General features: G+C 40.9%; 1 protein-coding gene across 1 annotated transcript in view; it reads right to left on the bottom strand.

Annotated features, from left to right (window-relative positions):
• Positions 1 to 15,910, bottom strand: part of fndc7rs1 (fibronectin type III domain containing 7, related sequence 1) — a 42,024-nt gene that overhangs the window by 14,288 nt on the left and 11,826 nt on the right. The window contains exons 17-40 of the mRNA XM_067453432.1: positions 15,459 to 15,722; positions 15,067 to 15,330; positions 14,465 to 14,725; positions 13,374 to 13,637; positions 12,982 to 13,245; positions 12,381 to 12,641; positions 11,292 to 11,555; positions 10,900 to 11,163; positions 10,298 to 10,558; positions 9,389 to 9,652; positions 8,996 to 9,259; positions 8,394 to 8,654; positions 7,486 to 7,749; positions 7,094 to 7,357; positions 6,492 to 6,752; positions 5,401 to 5,664; positions 5,009 to 5,272; positions 4,408 to 4,668; positions 3,513 to 3,776; positions 3,121 to 3,384; positions 2,519 to 2,779; positions 1,821 to 1,873; positions 1,218 to 1,449; positions 617 to 877 (exon numbers count right to left, since the gene is read on the bottom strand). Coding sequence (XP_067309533.1) covers positions 617 to 877; positions 1,218 to 1,449; positions 1,821 to 1,873; positions 2,519 to 2,779; positions 3,121 to 3,384; positions 3,513 to 3,776; positions 4,408 to 4,668; positions 5,009 to 5,272; positions 5,401 to 5,664; positions 6,492 to 6,752; positions 7,094 to 7,357; positions 7,486 to 7,749; positions 8,394 to 8,654; positions 8,996 to 9,259; positions 9,389 to 9,652; positions 10,298 to 10,558; positions 10,900 to 11,163; positions 11,292 to 11,555; positions 12,381 to 12,641; positions 12,982 to 13,245; positions 13,374 to 13,637; positions 14,465 to 14,725; positions 15,067 to 15,330; positions 15,459 to 15,722 — 6,069 coding nt within the window. The remainder of the gene's footprint in view (positions 1 to 616; positions 878 to 1,217; positions 1,450 to 1,820; positions 1,874 to 2,518; positions 2,780 to 3,120; positions 3,385 to 3,512; positions 3,777 to 4,407; positions 4,669 to 5,008; positions 5,273 to 5,400; positions 5,665 to 6,491; positions 6,753 to 7,093; positions 7,358 to 7,485; positions 7,750 to 8,393; positions 8,655 to 8,995; positions 9,260 to 9,388; positions 9,653 to 10,297; positions 10,559 to 10,899; positions 11,164 to 11,291; positions 11,556 to 12,380; positions 12,642 to 12,981; positions 13,246 to 13,373; positions 13,638 to 14,464; positions 14,726 to 15,066; positions 15,331 to 15,458; positions 15,723 to 15,910) is intronic.

Below are 15,910 nucleotides of genomic sequence, written 5' to 3'. Positions count from 1 at the left end.
AAATGCTGTTGCAAAACTGTATTTTCTACATGGTGGATGGTAGCCAGGGTGTGCCATATGGTTGCTAAGGCACTTTTCATGCTGTTTGGTGCAATACATGGAGCTGGGTAGATTATATAAAATAGTATATAGTTGGGCAGTGCTTAATTTGAGTCATATCCTGCTGGATTCTGCTCCAGAAAATGTCAGATTTTGTATTATTGCGTTCTGGCGTTGTTTTTAAATGATCCAGCATAAACAAGTGCAATACATGGTGACGGTGCGTGCACACTGACGTGTAGCGAGTGGAGCAGAGCGAGGCTTTTCAGTTCATTCCTATAAATTTGGAAGTTGAGCTTCAGATGTCAAAAGTGATATTATCACCAAAATATAAACCAATTATAATAAATATAAACAAACATTATTAATGTGAAAAACCATTCTGCTAAAGGATTTTTGATCAGGGTCAACAGTGCAATTATAAATGTAATTACATGCAGGCTTTTTTGTGGAAATATTGGATTTTTTAAATTGAGGAATGACATTCTTCAGCTTTAAAAATAATCGTGGTATGAAATAGGAAATTAACTGGTTTGGTTTTAATTGTGTTACTCAGTTATATGTCATATTTTATTACCTGTTTGGACCTGAACAGGTGCACTGTTCCCACTGCAACAGTTGCTGCTTTTCGCCTTCACTGTGATCGTGTAAGACTCTCCGCAGGTCAAAGTTGAAAGGTCACAAGAGGTGGAGGCTGAGGTGCAGTTCGCTGAGAGGCCATTAACACTGCTGGCTGTCACTGAGTAAAGCTCCGCCCCCTGGCTGCTCCCCCAGGTTACTGTTGCTATGTTACTACTACAGTTGACATTGGCCGACACGTTTTGTGGCGCACAAGGAGCTGGGGAAATTACAGAAACAAAATAAGTACATGGTTGACTTCATTTAAAAGAATATTCAGAGTCCTGTCCACTTGAATGCTAGATAAGTTCAACACTCTGTGTTTGTGTTGTTTCTACAAAGAAACATTGTGGTGATGGAGCTCAAGTTATATTTAACTGGTCAGATTCTGAGACAAAATTTCAAAAGTGCTGCGGACTATGATATACTGTGCACTATAGTTTACAATTTCTGCATTTAAACACCAGACAAACTTGTAATGTGCAAAATTCTTCAAAATTTAGATGGAGGATGAACAAAGCGAAACGATTATAAAGTTATGCAGTAGAGTTAATACTTACCAGTATTGACACAACGCACTTCACTACGTTGTCCAGGGCAGCCGGCGCTCATAGCTGTGACTGAGACGTTGTACGCCTGACCACATGCCAGTCTGCTGATGTTACAGGAAGTGCTGCTGGAGTTGCATGTTAGCGTAATTCCATTATCACCTTCTGCTGTTACTATATAGTTCGAAACAAGGCCACTAGATGCTGCCCAGGAAACAGACGCAGTGTCAGTCCCACAGGATAATGACACATTAAATTGAGTGGGAACACATGGAGCTGGAACGAAAAAATTATAGTGATGAGATGCACAATATTTTAGCGCAATAGACTATTTGATGCCATAAGAAAGGGTTTAAATTCCGGTCTAAGCTAATTACACTTTGAATTATTGTTTAATGTTATACCTGTGTCTAGAGTGACCAGGGGTTTAGAACAGGTTGAACAGTTCTGGCCGTATCCTATGACACTGACGTTGTAGCGTGTACCACACTGCAGTGAGCTGATGTTGCATGAGGAGCCGCTGGTGAAACAGCTGCGCTTTTGGGCGTCCTGTAAAGACTGCAGTGTTGCGTTGAAATTTACTGAACCATTGCCTGGTGTCCAAGAAATGAGTGCTGAGTTGGTGCGGCAATCCAGTCTGGCTTGAATGCCAGTATTAGGACATGGTGCTGCAACATGAAAAAATTATAGCACATTAAAATGCTGTTGCAAAACTGTATTTTTACATGCTGGATGGTAGCCAGGGTGTTGCCATATGGTTGCTAAGGCACTTTTTATGTGGTTTGGTGCTACACATGGAGCTGGGTAGATTATATAAAATAGTATATAGTTGGGCAGTGCTTAATTTGAGTCATATCCTGCTGCATTCTGTTCCAGAAAATGTCAGATTTTGTATTATTGCGTTCTGGCGTTGTTTTTAAATGATCCAGCATAAACAAGTGCAATACATGGTGACGGTGCGTGCACACTGACGTGTAGCGAGTGGAGCAGAGCGAGGCTTTTCAGTTCATTCCTATAAATTTGGAAGTTCAGCTTCAGATGTCAAAAGTTATATAATCACCAAAATATAAACAAATTATAATAAATATAAACAAACATTATTAATGTGAAAAAACATTCTGCTAAGGGATTTTTGATAAGGGTCAACAGTGCAATTATAAATGTAATTACATGCAGGCTTTTTTGTGGAAATATTGGATTTTTTAAATTGAGCAATGACATTCTTCAGCTTTAAAACTAATCATGATATGAAATAGGAAATTAACTGGTTAGGTTTTAATTGTGTTACTCAGTTATATGTCCTATTTTATTACCTGTTTGGACCTGAACAGGTGCACTGTTCCCACTGCAACAGTTGCTGCTTTTCGCCTTCACTGTGATCGTGTAAGACTCTCCGCAGGTCAAAGTTGAAAGGTCACAGGAGGTGGAGGCTGAGGTGCAGTTCGCTGAGAGGCCATTAACACTGCTGGCTGTCACTGAGTAAAGCTCTGCCCCCTGGCTGCTCCCCCAGGTTACTGTTGCTATGTTACTACTACAGTTGACATTGGCCGACACGTTTTGTGGCGCACAAGGAGCTGAGGAAATGACAGAAAACAAAATAAGTACATGGTTGACTTCATTTAAAAGAATATTCAGAGTCCTGTCCACTTGAATGCTAGATAAGTTCAATACTGTGTGTTTGTGTTGTTTCTACAAAGAAACATTATGGTGATGGAGCTCAAGTTATATTTAACTGGTCAGATTCTGAGACAAAATTTCTAAAGTGCTGCGGACTATGATATACTGTGCACTATAGTTTACAATTTCTGCATTTAAACACCAGACAAACTTGTAATGTGCAAAATTCTTCAATATTTAGATGGAGGAGGAACAAAGCAAAACGATTATAAAGTTATGCAGTAGAGGAAATACTTACCAGTATTAAAACGACGCACTTCGCTACGTTGTCCAGGGCAGCCGGCGCTCATAGCTGTGACTGAGACGTTGTACGCCTGACCACATGCCAGTCTGCTGATGTTACAGGAAGTGCTGCTGGAGTTGCATGTTAGCGTAATTCCATTATCACCTTCTGCTGTTACTATATAGTTCGAAACAAGGCCACTAGATGCTGCCCAGGAAACAGACGCAGTGTCAGTCCCACAGGATAATGACACATTGACTTGAGTGGGAACACATGGAGCTGGAACGAAAAAATTATAGTGATGAGATGCACAATATTTTAGCGCAATAGACTATCTGATGCCATAAGAAAGGTTTTAAATTCGGGTCTAAGCTAATTACACTTTGAATTATTGTTTAATGTTATACCTGTGTCTAGAGTGACCAGGGGTTTAGAACAGGTTGAACAGTTCTGGCCGTATCCTATGACACTGACGTTGTAGCGTGTACCACACTGCAGTGAGCTGATGTTGCATGAGGAGCCGCTGGTGAAACAGCTGCGCTTTTGGGCGTCCTGTAAAGACTGCAGTGTTGCGTTGAAATTTACTGAACCATTGCCTGGTGTCCAAGAAACGAGTGCTGAGTTGGTGCGGCAATCCAGTCTGGCTTGAATGCCAGTATTAGGACATGGTGCTGCAACATGAAAAAATTATAGCACATTAAAATGCTGTTGCAAAACTGTATTTTTACATGCTGGATGGTAGCCAGGGTGTTGCCATATGGTTGCTAAGGCACTTTTTATGTGGTTTGGTGCTACACATGGAGCTGGGTAGATTATATAAAATAGTATATAGTTGGGCAGTGCTTAATTTGAGTCATATCCTGCTGCATTCTGTTCCAGAAAATGTCAGATTTTGTTTTTTTGCGTTCTGGCATTGTTTTTAAATGATCCAGCATAAACAAGTGCAATACATGGTGACGGTGCGTGCACACTGACGTGTAGCGAGTGGAGCAGAGCGAGGCTTTTCAGTTCATTCCCATAAATTTAGAAGTTGAGCTTCAGATGTCAAAAGTGATATTATCACCAAAATATAAATATAAACAAACATTATTAATGTGAAAAACCATTCTGCTAAATGATTTTTGATAAGGGTCAACAGTGCAATTATAAATGTAATTACATGCAGGCTTTTTTGTGGAAATATTGGATTTTTTAAATTGAGCAATGACATTCTTCAGCTTTAAAAATAATCATGATATGAAATAGGAAATAAACTGGTTTGGTTTTAATTGTGTTACTCAGTTATATGTCATATTTTATTACCTGTTTGGACCTGAACAGGTGCACTGTTCCCACTGCAACAGTTGCTGCTTTTCGCCTTCACTGTGATCGTGTAAGACTCTCCGCAGGTCAAAGTTGAAAGGTCACAGGAGGTGGAGGCTGAGGTGCAGTTCGCTGAGAGGCCATTAACACTGCTGGCTGTCACTGAGTAAAGCTCCGCCCCCTGGCTGCTCCCCCAGGTTACTGTTGCTATGTTACTACTACAGTTGACATTGGCCGACACGTTTTGTGGCGCACAAGGAGCTGAGGAAATGACAGAAAACAAAATAAGTACATGGTTGACTTCATTTAAAAGAATATTCAGAGTCCTGTCCACTTGAATGCTAGATAAGTTCAATACTGTGTGTTTCTGTTGTTTCTACAAAGAAACATTGTGGTGATGGAGCTCAAGTTATATTTAACTGGTCAGATTCTGAGACAAAATTTCTAAAGTGTTGCGGACTATGATATACTGTGCACTATAGTTTACAATTTCTGCATTTAAACACCAGACAAACTTGTAATGTGCAAAACTCTTTAATATTTAGATGGAGGATGAACGAAGCAAAACGATTATAAAATATGCAGTAGAGGAAATACTTACCAGTATTGACACGACGCACTTCACTACGTTGTCCAGGGCAGCCGGCGCTCATAGCTGTGACTGAGACGTTGTACGCCTGACCACATGCCAGTCTGCTGATGTTACAGGAAGTGCTGCTGGAGTTGCATGTTAGCGTAATTCCATTATCACCTTCTGCTGTTACTATATAGTTCGAAACAAGGCCACTAGATGCTGCCCAGGAAACAGACGCAGTGTCAGTCCCACAGGATAATGACACATTGACTTGAGTGGGAACACATGGAGCTGGAACGAAAAAATTATAGTGATGAGATGCACAATATTTTAGCGCAATAGACTATCTGATGCCATAAGAAAGGTTTTAAATTCGGGTCTAAGCTAATTACACTTTGAATTATTGTTTAATGTTGTACCTGTGTCTACAGTGACCAGAGGTTTAGAACAGGTTGAACAGTTCTGGCCGTATCCTATGACACTGACGTTGTAGCGTGTACCACACTGCAGTGAGCTGATGTTGCATGAGGAGCCGCTGGTGAAACAGCTGCGCTTTTGGGCGTCCTGTAAAGACTGCAGTGTTGCGTTGAAATTTACTGAACCATTGCCTGGTGTCCAAGAAACGAGTGCTGAGTTGGTGCGGCAATCCAGTCTGGCTTGAATGCCAGTATTAGGACATGGTGCTGCAACATGAAAAAATTATAGCACATTAAAATGCTGTTGCAAAACTGTATTTTTACATGCTGGATGGTAGCCAGGGTGTTGCCATATGGTTGCTAAGGCACTTTTTATGTGGTTTGGTGCAATACATGGAGCTGGGTAGATTATATAAAATAGCATATAGTTGGGCAGTGCTTAATTTGAGTCATATCCTGCTGGATTCTGTTCCAGAAAATGTCAGATTTAGTTTTTTTTGCATTCTGGCATTGTTTTTAAATGATCCAGCATAAACAAGTGCAATACATGGTGACGGTGCGTGCACACTGACGTGTAGCGAGTGGAGCAGAGCGAGGCTTTTCAGTTCATTCCTATAAATTTAGAAGTTGAGTTTCAGATGTCAAAAGTGATATTATCACCAAAATATAAACAAATTATAATAAATATAAACAAACATTATTAATGTGAAAAACCATTCTGCTAAATGATTTTTGATCAGGGTCAACAGTGCAATTAAAAATGTAATTACATGCAGGCTTTTTTGTGGAAATATTGGATTTTTTAAATTGAGCAATGACATTCTTCAGCTTTAAAAAGAATCATTGTAACAGAGGCCAGCTAGTAGTAGTTGCTGTGTGAGTAAACCTCACTCCTCTGACCTCATGAGACACTCTAGCGACTGATGCTAGAGGTTGCAGCCTTTAGCCTCCTTGTTAGAGCATCTGACTCTCATGCCGGCGGACCCATGTTCGAGTCCCAGTCCGAACAGTGGGGGTTACATCATTATATGAAATAGGAAATAAACTGGTTTGGTTTTAATTGTGTTACTCAGTTATATGTCATATTTTATTACCTGTTTGGACCTGAACAGGTGCACTATTCCCACTGTAACAGTTGCTGCTTTTTGCCTTCACTGTGATCGTGTAAGACTCTCCGCAGGTCAAAGTTGAAAGGTCACAGGAGGTGGAGGCTGAGGTGCAGTTCGCTGAGAGGCCATTAACACTGCTGGCTGTCACTGAGTAAAGCTCCGCCCCCTGGCTGCTCCCCCAGGTTACTGTTGCTATGTTACTACTACAGTTGACATTGGCCGACACATTTTGTGGCGCACAAGGAGCTGAGGAAATGACAGAAAACAAAATAAGTACATGGTTGACTTCATTTAAAAGAATATTCAGAGTCCTGTCCACTGGAATGCTAGATAAGTTCAATACTCTGTGTTTGTGTTGTTTCTACAAAGAAACATTGTGGTGATGGAGCTCAAGTTATATTTAACTGGTCAGATTCTGAGACAAAATTTCTAAAGTGCTGCAGACTATGATATACTGTGCACTATAGTTTACAATTTCTGCATTTAAACACCAGACAAACTTGTAATGTGCAAAATTCTTCAAAATTTAGATGGAGGATGAACAAAGCAAAACGATTATAAAGTTATGCAGTAGAGGAAATACTTACCAGTATTGACACGACGCACTTCACTACGTTGTCCAGGGCAGCCGGTGCTCATAGCTGTGACTGAGACGTTGTACGCCTGACCACATGCCAGTCTGCTGATGTTACAGGAAGTGCTGCTGGAGTTGCATGTTAGCGTAATTCCATTATCACCTTCTGCTGTTACTATATAGTTCGAAACAAGGCCACTAGATGCTGCCCAGGAAACAGACGCAGTGTCAGTCCCACAGGATAATGACACATTGACTTGAGTGGGAACACATGGAGCTGGAACGAAAAAATTACAGTGATGAGATGCACAATATTTTAGCGCAATAGACTATTTAATGCCATAAGAAAGGGTTTAAATTCGGGTCTAAGCTAATTACACTTTGAATTATTGTTTAATGTTATACCTGTGTCTAGAGTGACCAGGGGTTTAGAACAGGTTGAACAGTTCTGGCCGTATCCTATGACACTGACGTTGTAGCGTGTACCACACTGCAGTGAGCTGATGTTGCATGAGGAGCCGCTGGTGAAACAGCTGCGCTTTTGGGCGTCCTGTAAAGACTGCAGTGTTGCGTTGAAATTTACTGAACCATTGCCTGGTGTCCAAGAAACGAGTGCTGAGTTGGTGCGGCAATCCAGTCTGGCTTGAATGCCAGTATTAGGACATGGTGCTGCAACATGAAAAAATTAAAGCACATTAAAATGCTGTTGCAAAACTGTATTTTCTACATGGTGGATGGTAGCCAGGGTGTGCCATATGGTTGCTAAGGCACTTTTCATGCTGTTTGGTGCAATACATGGAGCTGGGTAGATTATATAAAATAGTATATAGTTGGGCAGTGCTTAATTTGAGTCATATCCTGCTGGATTCTGTTCCAGAAAATGTCAGATTTTGTATTATTGCGTTCTGGCATTGTTTTTAAATGATCCAGCATAAACAAGTGCAATACATGGTGACGGTGCGTGTACACTGACGTGTAGCGAGTGGAGCAGAGCGAGGCTTTCAGTTCATTCCTATAAATTTGGAAGTTGAGCTTCAGATGTCAAAAGTAATATTATCACCAAAATATAAACCAATTATAATAAATATAAACAAACATTATTAATGTGAAAAACCATTCTGCTAAAGGATTTTTGATCAGGGTCAACAGTGCAATTATAAATGTAATTACATGCAGGCTTTTTTGTGGAAATATTGGATTTTTTAAATTGAGGAAAGACATTCTTCAGCTTTAAAAATAATCATGGTATGAAATAGGAAATTAACTGGTTTGGTTTTAATTGTGTTACTCAGTTATATGTCATATTTTATTACCTGTTTGGACCTGAACAGGTACACTGTTCCCACTGCAACAGTTGCTGCTTTTCGCCTTCACTGTGATCGTGTAAGACTCTCCGCAGGTCAAAGTTGAAAGGTCACAAGAGGTGGAGGCTGAGGTGCAGTTCGCTGAGAGGCCATTAACACTGCTGGCTGTCACTGAGTAAAGCTCCGCCCCCTGGCTGCTCCCCCAGGTTACTGTTGCTATGTTACTACTACAGTTGACATTGGCCGACACGTTTTGTGGCGCACAAGGAGCTGAGGAAATTACAGAAAACAAAATAAGTACATGGTTGACTTCATTTAAAAGAATATTCAGAGTCCTGTCCACTTGAATGCTAGATAAGTTCAACACTCTGTGTTTGTGTTGTTTCTACAAAGAAACATTGTGGTGATGGAGCTCAAGTTATATTTAACTGGTCAGATTCTGAGACAAAATTTCTAAAGTGCTGCGGACTATGATATACTGTGCACTATAGTTTACAATTTCTGCATTTAAACACCAGACAAACTTGTAATGTGCAAAATTCTTCAAAATTTAGATGGAGGATGAACAAAGCGAAACGATTATAAAGTTATGCAGTAGAGGAAATACTTACCAGCATTGACACGACGCACTTCACTACGTTGTCCAGGGCAGCCGGCGCTCATAGCTGTGACTGAGACGTTGTACGCCTGACCACATGCCAGTCTGCTGATGTTACAGGAAGTGCTGCTGGAGTTGCATGTTAGCGTAATTCCATTATCACCTTCTGCTGTTACTATATAGTTCAAAACAAGGCCACTAGATGCTGCCCAGGAAACAGACGCAGTGTCAGTCCCACAGGATAATGACACATTGACTTGAGTGGGAACACATGGAGCTGGAACGAAAAAATTATAGTGATGAGATGCACAATATTTTAGCGCAATAGACTATTTGATGCTATAAGAAAGGGTTTAAATTCGGGGTCTAAGCTAATTGCACTTTGAATTATTGTTTAATGTTATACCTGTGTCTAGAGTGACCAGGGGTTTAGAACAGGTTGAACAGTTCTGGCCGTATCCTATGACACTGACGTTGTAGCGTGTACCACACTGCAGTGAGCTGATGTTGCATGAGGAGCCGCTGGTGAAACAGCTGCGCTTTTGGGCGTCCTGTAAAGACTGCAGTGTTGCGTTGAAATTTACTGAACCATTGCCTGGTGTCCAAGAAACGAGTGCTGAGTTGGTGCGGCAATCCAGTCTGGCTTGAATGCCAGTATTAGGACATGGTGCTGCAACATGAAAAAATTATAGCACATTAAAATGCTGTTGCAAAACTGTATTTTTACATGCTGGATGGTAGCCAGGGTGTTGCCATATGGTTGCTAAGGCACTTTTTATGTGGTTTGGTGCTACACATGGAGCTGGGTAGATTATATAAAATAGTATATAGTTGGGCAGTGCTTAATTTGAGTCATATCCTGCTGCATTCTGTTCCAGAAAATGTCAGATTTTGTATTATTGCGTTCTGGCGTTGTTTTTAAATGATCCAGCATAAACAAGTGCAATACATGGTGACGGTGCGTGCACACTGACGTGTAGCGAGTGGAGCAGAGCGAGGCTTTTCAGTTCATTCCTATAAATTTGGAAGTTGAGCTTCAGATGTCAAAAGTTATATAATCACCAAAATATAAACAAATTAAAATAAATATAAACAAACATTATTAATGTGAAAAACCATTCTGCTAAGGGATTTTTGATAAGGGTCAACAGTGCAATTATAAATGTAATTACATGCAGGCTTTTTTGTGGAAATATTGGATTTTTTAAATTGAGCAAAGACATTCTTCAGCTTTAAAACTAATCATGATATGAAATAGGAAATTAACTGGTTTGGTTTTAATTGCGTTACTCAGTTATATGTCCTATTTTATTACCTGTTTGGACCTGAACAGGTGCACTGTTCCCACTGCAACAGTTGCTGCTTTTCGCCTTCACTGTGATCGTGTAAGACTCTCCGCAGGTCAAAGTTGAAAGGTCACAGGAGGTGGAGGCTGAGGTGCAGTTCGCTGAGAGGCCATTAACACTGCTGGCTGTCACTGAGTAAAGCTCCGCCCCCTGGCTGCTCCCCCAGGTTACTGTTGCTATGTTACTACTACAGTTGACATTGGCCGACACGTTTTGTGGCGCACAAGGAGCTGAGGAAATTACAGAAAACAAAATAAGTACATGGTTGACTTCATTTAAAAGAATATTCAGAGTCCTGTCCACTTGAATGCTAGATAAGTTCAATACTGTGTGTTTGTGTTGTTTCTACAAAGAAACATTGTGGTGATGGAGCTCAAGTTATATTTAACTGGTCAGATTCTGAGACAAAATTTCTAAAGTGCTGCGGACTATGATATACTGTGCACTATAGTTTACAATTTCTGCATTTAAACACCAGACAAACTTGTAATGTGCAAAATTCTTCAAAATTTAGATGGAGGATAAACAAAGCGAAACGATTATAAAGTTATGCAGTAGAGGAAATACTTACCAGTATTGACACGACGCACTTCACTACGTTGTCCAGGGCAGCCGGCACTCATAGCTGTGACTGAGACGTTGTACGCCTGACCACATGCCAGTCTGCTGATGTTACAGGAAGTGCTGCTGGAGTTGCATGTTAGCGTAATTCCATTATCACCTTCTGCTGTTACTATATAGTTCGAAACAAGGCCACTAGATGCTGCCCAGGAAACAGACGCAGTGTCAGTCCCACAGGATAATGACACATTGACTTGAGTGGGAGCACATGGAGCTGGATAGAAAAAATTACAGTGATGAGATGCACAAAATATTAGTGCAATAGACTATCTGATGCCATAAGAAAGGGTTTAAATTTGGGTCTAAGCTAATTGCACTTTGAATTATTGTTTAATGTTATACCTGTGTCTAGAGTGACCAGAGGTTTAGAACAGGTTGAACAGTTCTGGCCGTATCCTATGACACTGACGTTGTAGCGTGTACCACACTGCAGTGAGCTGATGTTGCATGAGGAGCCGCTGGTGAAACAGCTGCGCTTTTGGGCGTCCTGTAAAGACTGCAGTGTTGCGTTGAAATTTACTGAACCATTGCCTGGTGTCCAAGAAACGAGTGCTGAGTTGGTGCGGCAATCCAGTCTGGCTTGAATGCCAGTATTAGGACATGGTGCTGCAACATGAAAAAATTATAGCACATTAAAATGCTGTTGCAAAACTGTATTTGTACATGCTGGATGGTAGCCAGGGTGTTGCCATATGGTTGCTAAGGCACTTTTCATGTTGTTTGGTGCTACACATGGAGCTGGGTATATTATATAAAATAGTATATAGTTGGGCAGTGCTTAATTTGAGTCATATCCTGCTGCATTCTGTTCCAGAAAATGTCAGATTTTGTATTATTGCGTTCTGTCGTTGTTTTTAAATGATCCAGCATAAACAAGTGCAATACATGGTGACGGTGTGTGCACACTGACGTGTAGCGAGTGGAGCAGAGCGAGGCTTTTCAGTTCATTCCTATAAATTTAGAAGTTGAGTTTCAGATGTCAAAAGTGATATTATCACCAAAATATAAACCAATTATAATAAATATAAACAAACATTATTAATGTGAAAAACCATTCTGCTAAATGATTTTTGATGGGTCAACAGTGCAATTATAAATGTAATTACATGCAGGCTTTTTTGTGCGAATATTTTTTTTTTTAAAATTGAGCAATGACATTCTTCAGCTTTAAAAAGAATCATTGTAACAGAGGCCAGCTAGTAGTAGTTGCTGTGTGAGTAAACCTCACTCCTCTGACCTCATGAGACACTCTAGCGACTGATGCTAGAGGTTGCAGCCTTTAGCCTCCTTGTTAGAGCATCCGACTCTCATGCCGGCGGACCCATGTTCGAGTCCCAGTCCGAACAGTGGGGGTTACATCATTATATGAAATAGGAAATAAACTTGTTTGGTTTTAATTGTGTTACTCAGTTATATGTCATATTTTATTACCTGTTTGGACCTGAACAGGTACACTGTTCCCACTGCAACAGTTGCTGCTTTTCGCCTTCACTGTGATCGTGTAAGACTCTCCGCAGGTCAAAGTTAAAAGGTCACAGGAGGTGGAGGCTGAGGTGCAGTTCGCTGAGAGGCCATTAACACTGCTGGCTGTCACTGAGTAAAGCTCCGCCCCCTGGCTGCTCCCCCAGGTTACTGTTGCTATGTTACTACTACAGTTGACATTGGCCGACACGTTTTGTGGCGCACAAGGAGCTGAGGAAATGACAGAAAACAAAATAAGTACATGGTTGACTTCATTTAAAAGAATATTCAGAGTCCTGTCCACTTGAATGCTAGATAAGTTCAATACTGTGTGTTTCTGTTGTTTCTACAAAGAAACATTGTGGTGATGGAGCTCAAGTTATATTTAACTGGTCAGATTCTGAGACAAAATTTCTAAAGTGCTGCGGACTATGATATACTGTGCACTATAGTTTACAATTTCTGCATTTAAACACCAGACAAACTTGTAATGTGCAAAACTCTTTAATATTTAGATGGAGGATGAACGAAGCAAAACGATTATAAAATATGCAGTAGAGGAAATACTTACCAGTATTGACACGACGCACTTCACTACGTTGTCCAGGGCAGCCGGCGCTCATAGCTGTGACTGAGACGTTGTACGCCTGACCACATGCCAGTCTGCTGATGTTACAGGAAGTGCTGCTGGAGTTGCATGTTAGCGTAATTCCATTATCACCTTCTGCTGTTACTATATAGTTCGAAACAAGGCCACTAGATGCTGCCCAGGAAACAGACGCAGTGTCAGTCCCACAGGATAATGACACATTGACTTGAGTGGGAACACATGGAGCTGGAACGAAAAAATTATAGTGATGAGATGCACAATATTTTAGCGCAATAGACTATCTGATGCCATAAGAAAGGTTTTAAATTCGGGTCTAAGCTAATTACACTTTGAATTATTGTTTAATGTTATACCTGTGTCTAGAGTGACCAGAGGTTTAGAACAGGTTGAACAGTTCTGGCCGTATCCTATGACACTGACGTTGTAGCGTGTACCACACTGCAGTGAGCTGATGTTGCATGAGGAGCCGCTGGTGAAACAGCTGCGCTTTTGGGCGTCCTGTAAAGACTGCAGTGTTGTGTTGAAATTTACTGAACCATTGCCTGGTGTCCAAGAAACGAGTGCTGAGTTGGTGCGGCAATCCAGTCTGGCTTGAATGCCAGTATTAGGACATGGTGCTGCAACATGAAAAAATTATAGCACATTAAAATGCTGTTGCAAAACTGTATTTTTACATGCTGGATGGTAGCCAGGGTGTTGCCATATGGTTGCTAAGGCACTTTTTATGTGGTTTGGTGCTACACATGGAGCTGGGTATATTATATAAAATAGTATATAGTTGGGCAGTGCTTAATTTGAGTCATATCCTGCTGGATTCTGTTCCAGAAAATGTCAGATTTTGTTTTTTTTGCATTCTGGCATTGTTTTTAAATGATCCGGCATAAACAAGTGCAATACATGGTGACGGTGCGTGTACACTGACGTGTAGCGAGTGGAGCAGAGCGAGGCTTTTCAGTTCATTCCTATAAATTTAGAAGTTGAGCTTCAGATGTCAAAAGTGATATTATCACCAAAATATAAACCAATTATAATAAATATAAACAAACATTATTAATGTGAAAAACCATTCTGCTAAATGATTTTTGATAAGGGTCAACAGTGCAATTATAAATGTAATTACATGCAGGCTTTTTTGTGCGAATATTGGTTTTTTTAAATTGAGCAATGACATTCTTCAGCTTTAAAAAGAATCATTGTAACAGAGGCCAGCTAGTAGTAGTTGCTGTGTGAGTAAACCTCACTCCTCTGACCTCATGAGACACTCTAGCGACTGATGCTAGAGGTTGCAGCCTTTAGCCTCCTTGTTAGAGCATCCGACTCTCATGCCGGCGGACCCATGTTCGAGTCCCAGTCCGAACAGTGGGGGTTACATCATTATATGAAATAGGAAATAAACTGGTTTGGTTTTAATTGTGTTACTCAGTTATATGTCATATTTTATTACCTGTTTGGACCTGAACAGGTACACTGTTCCCACTGCAACAGTTGCTGCTTTTCGCCTTCACTGTGATCGTGTAAGACTCTCCGCAGGTCAAAGTTGAAAGGTCACAGGAGGTGGAGGCTGAGGTCCAGTTCGCTGAGAGGCCATTAACACTGCTGGCTGTCACTGAGTAAAGCTCCGCCCCCTGGCTGCTCCCCCACGTTACTGTTGCTATGTTACTACTACAGTTGACATTGGCCGACACATTTTGTGGCACACAAGGAGCTGAGGAAATTACAGAAAACAAAATAAGTACATGGTTGACTTCATTTAAAAGAATATTCAGAGTCCTGGTCACTGGAATGCTAGATAAGTTCAACACTCTGTGTTTGTGTTGTTTCTACAAAGAAACATTGTGGTGATGGAGCTCAAGTTATATTTAACTGGTCAGATTCTGAGACAAAATTTCTAAAGTGCTGCGGACTATGATATACTGTGCACTATAGTTTACAATTTCTGCATTTAAACACCAGACAAACTTGTAATGTGCAAAATTCTTCAAAATTTAGATGGAGGATGAACAAAGCAAAACGATTATAAAGTTATGCAGTAGAGGAAATACTTACCAGTATTAAAACGACGCACTTCGCTACGTTGTCCAGGGCAGCCGGCGCTCATAGCTGTGACTGAGACGTTGTACGCCTGACCACATGCCAGTCTGCTGATGTTACAGGAAGTGCTGCTGGAGTTGCATGTTAGCGTAATTCCATTATCACCTTCTGCTGTTACTATATAGTTCGAAACAAGGCCACTAGATGCTGCCCAGGAAACAGACGCAGTGTCAGTCCCACAGGATAATGACACATTCACTTGAGTGGGAACACATGGAGCTGGAACGAAAAAATTATAGTGATAAGATGCACAATATTTTAGCGCAATAGACTATTTGATGCCATAAGAAAGGGTTTAAATTCGGGTCTAAGCTAATTACACTTTGAATTATTGTTTAATGTTATACCTGTGTCTAGAGTGACCAGAGGTTTAGAACAGGTTGAACAGTTCTGGCCGTATCCTATGACACTGACGTTGTAGCGTGTACCACACTGCAGTGAGCTGATGTTGCATGAGGAGCCGCTGGTGAAACAGCTGCGCTTTTGGGCGTCCTGTAAAGACTGCAGTGTTGTGTTGAAATTTACTGAACCATTGCCTGGTGTCCAAGAAATGAGTGCTGAGTTGGTGCGGCAATCCAGTCTGGCTTGAATGCCAGTATTAGGACATGGTGCTGCAACATGAAAAAATTATAGCACATTAAAATGCTGTTGCAAAACTGTATTTTTACATGCTGGATGGTAGCCAGGGTGTTGCCATATGGTTGCTAAGGCACTTTTTATGTGGTTTGGTGCTACACATGGAGCTGGGTAGATTATATAAAATAGTATATAGCTGGGCAGTGCTTAATTTGAGTCATAT

The sequence above is a fragment of the Pseudorasbora parva genome, chromosome 9 (genome assembly GCF_024679245.1).
Source record: "Pseudorasbora parva isolate DD20220531a chromosome 9, ASM2467924v1, whole genome shotgun sequence".
Classification (NCBI taxonomy): domain Eukaryota; kingdom Metazoa; phylum Chordata; class Actinopteri; order Cypriniformes; family Gobionidae; genus Pseudorasbora; species Pseudorasbora parva.
Note: the sequence above shows the minus strand (reverse complement) of the source record. Positions and strands in the feature narration are given on the sequence as shown.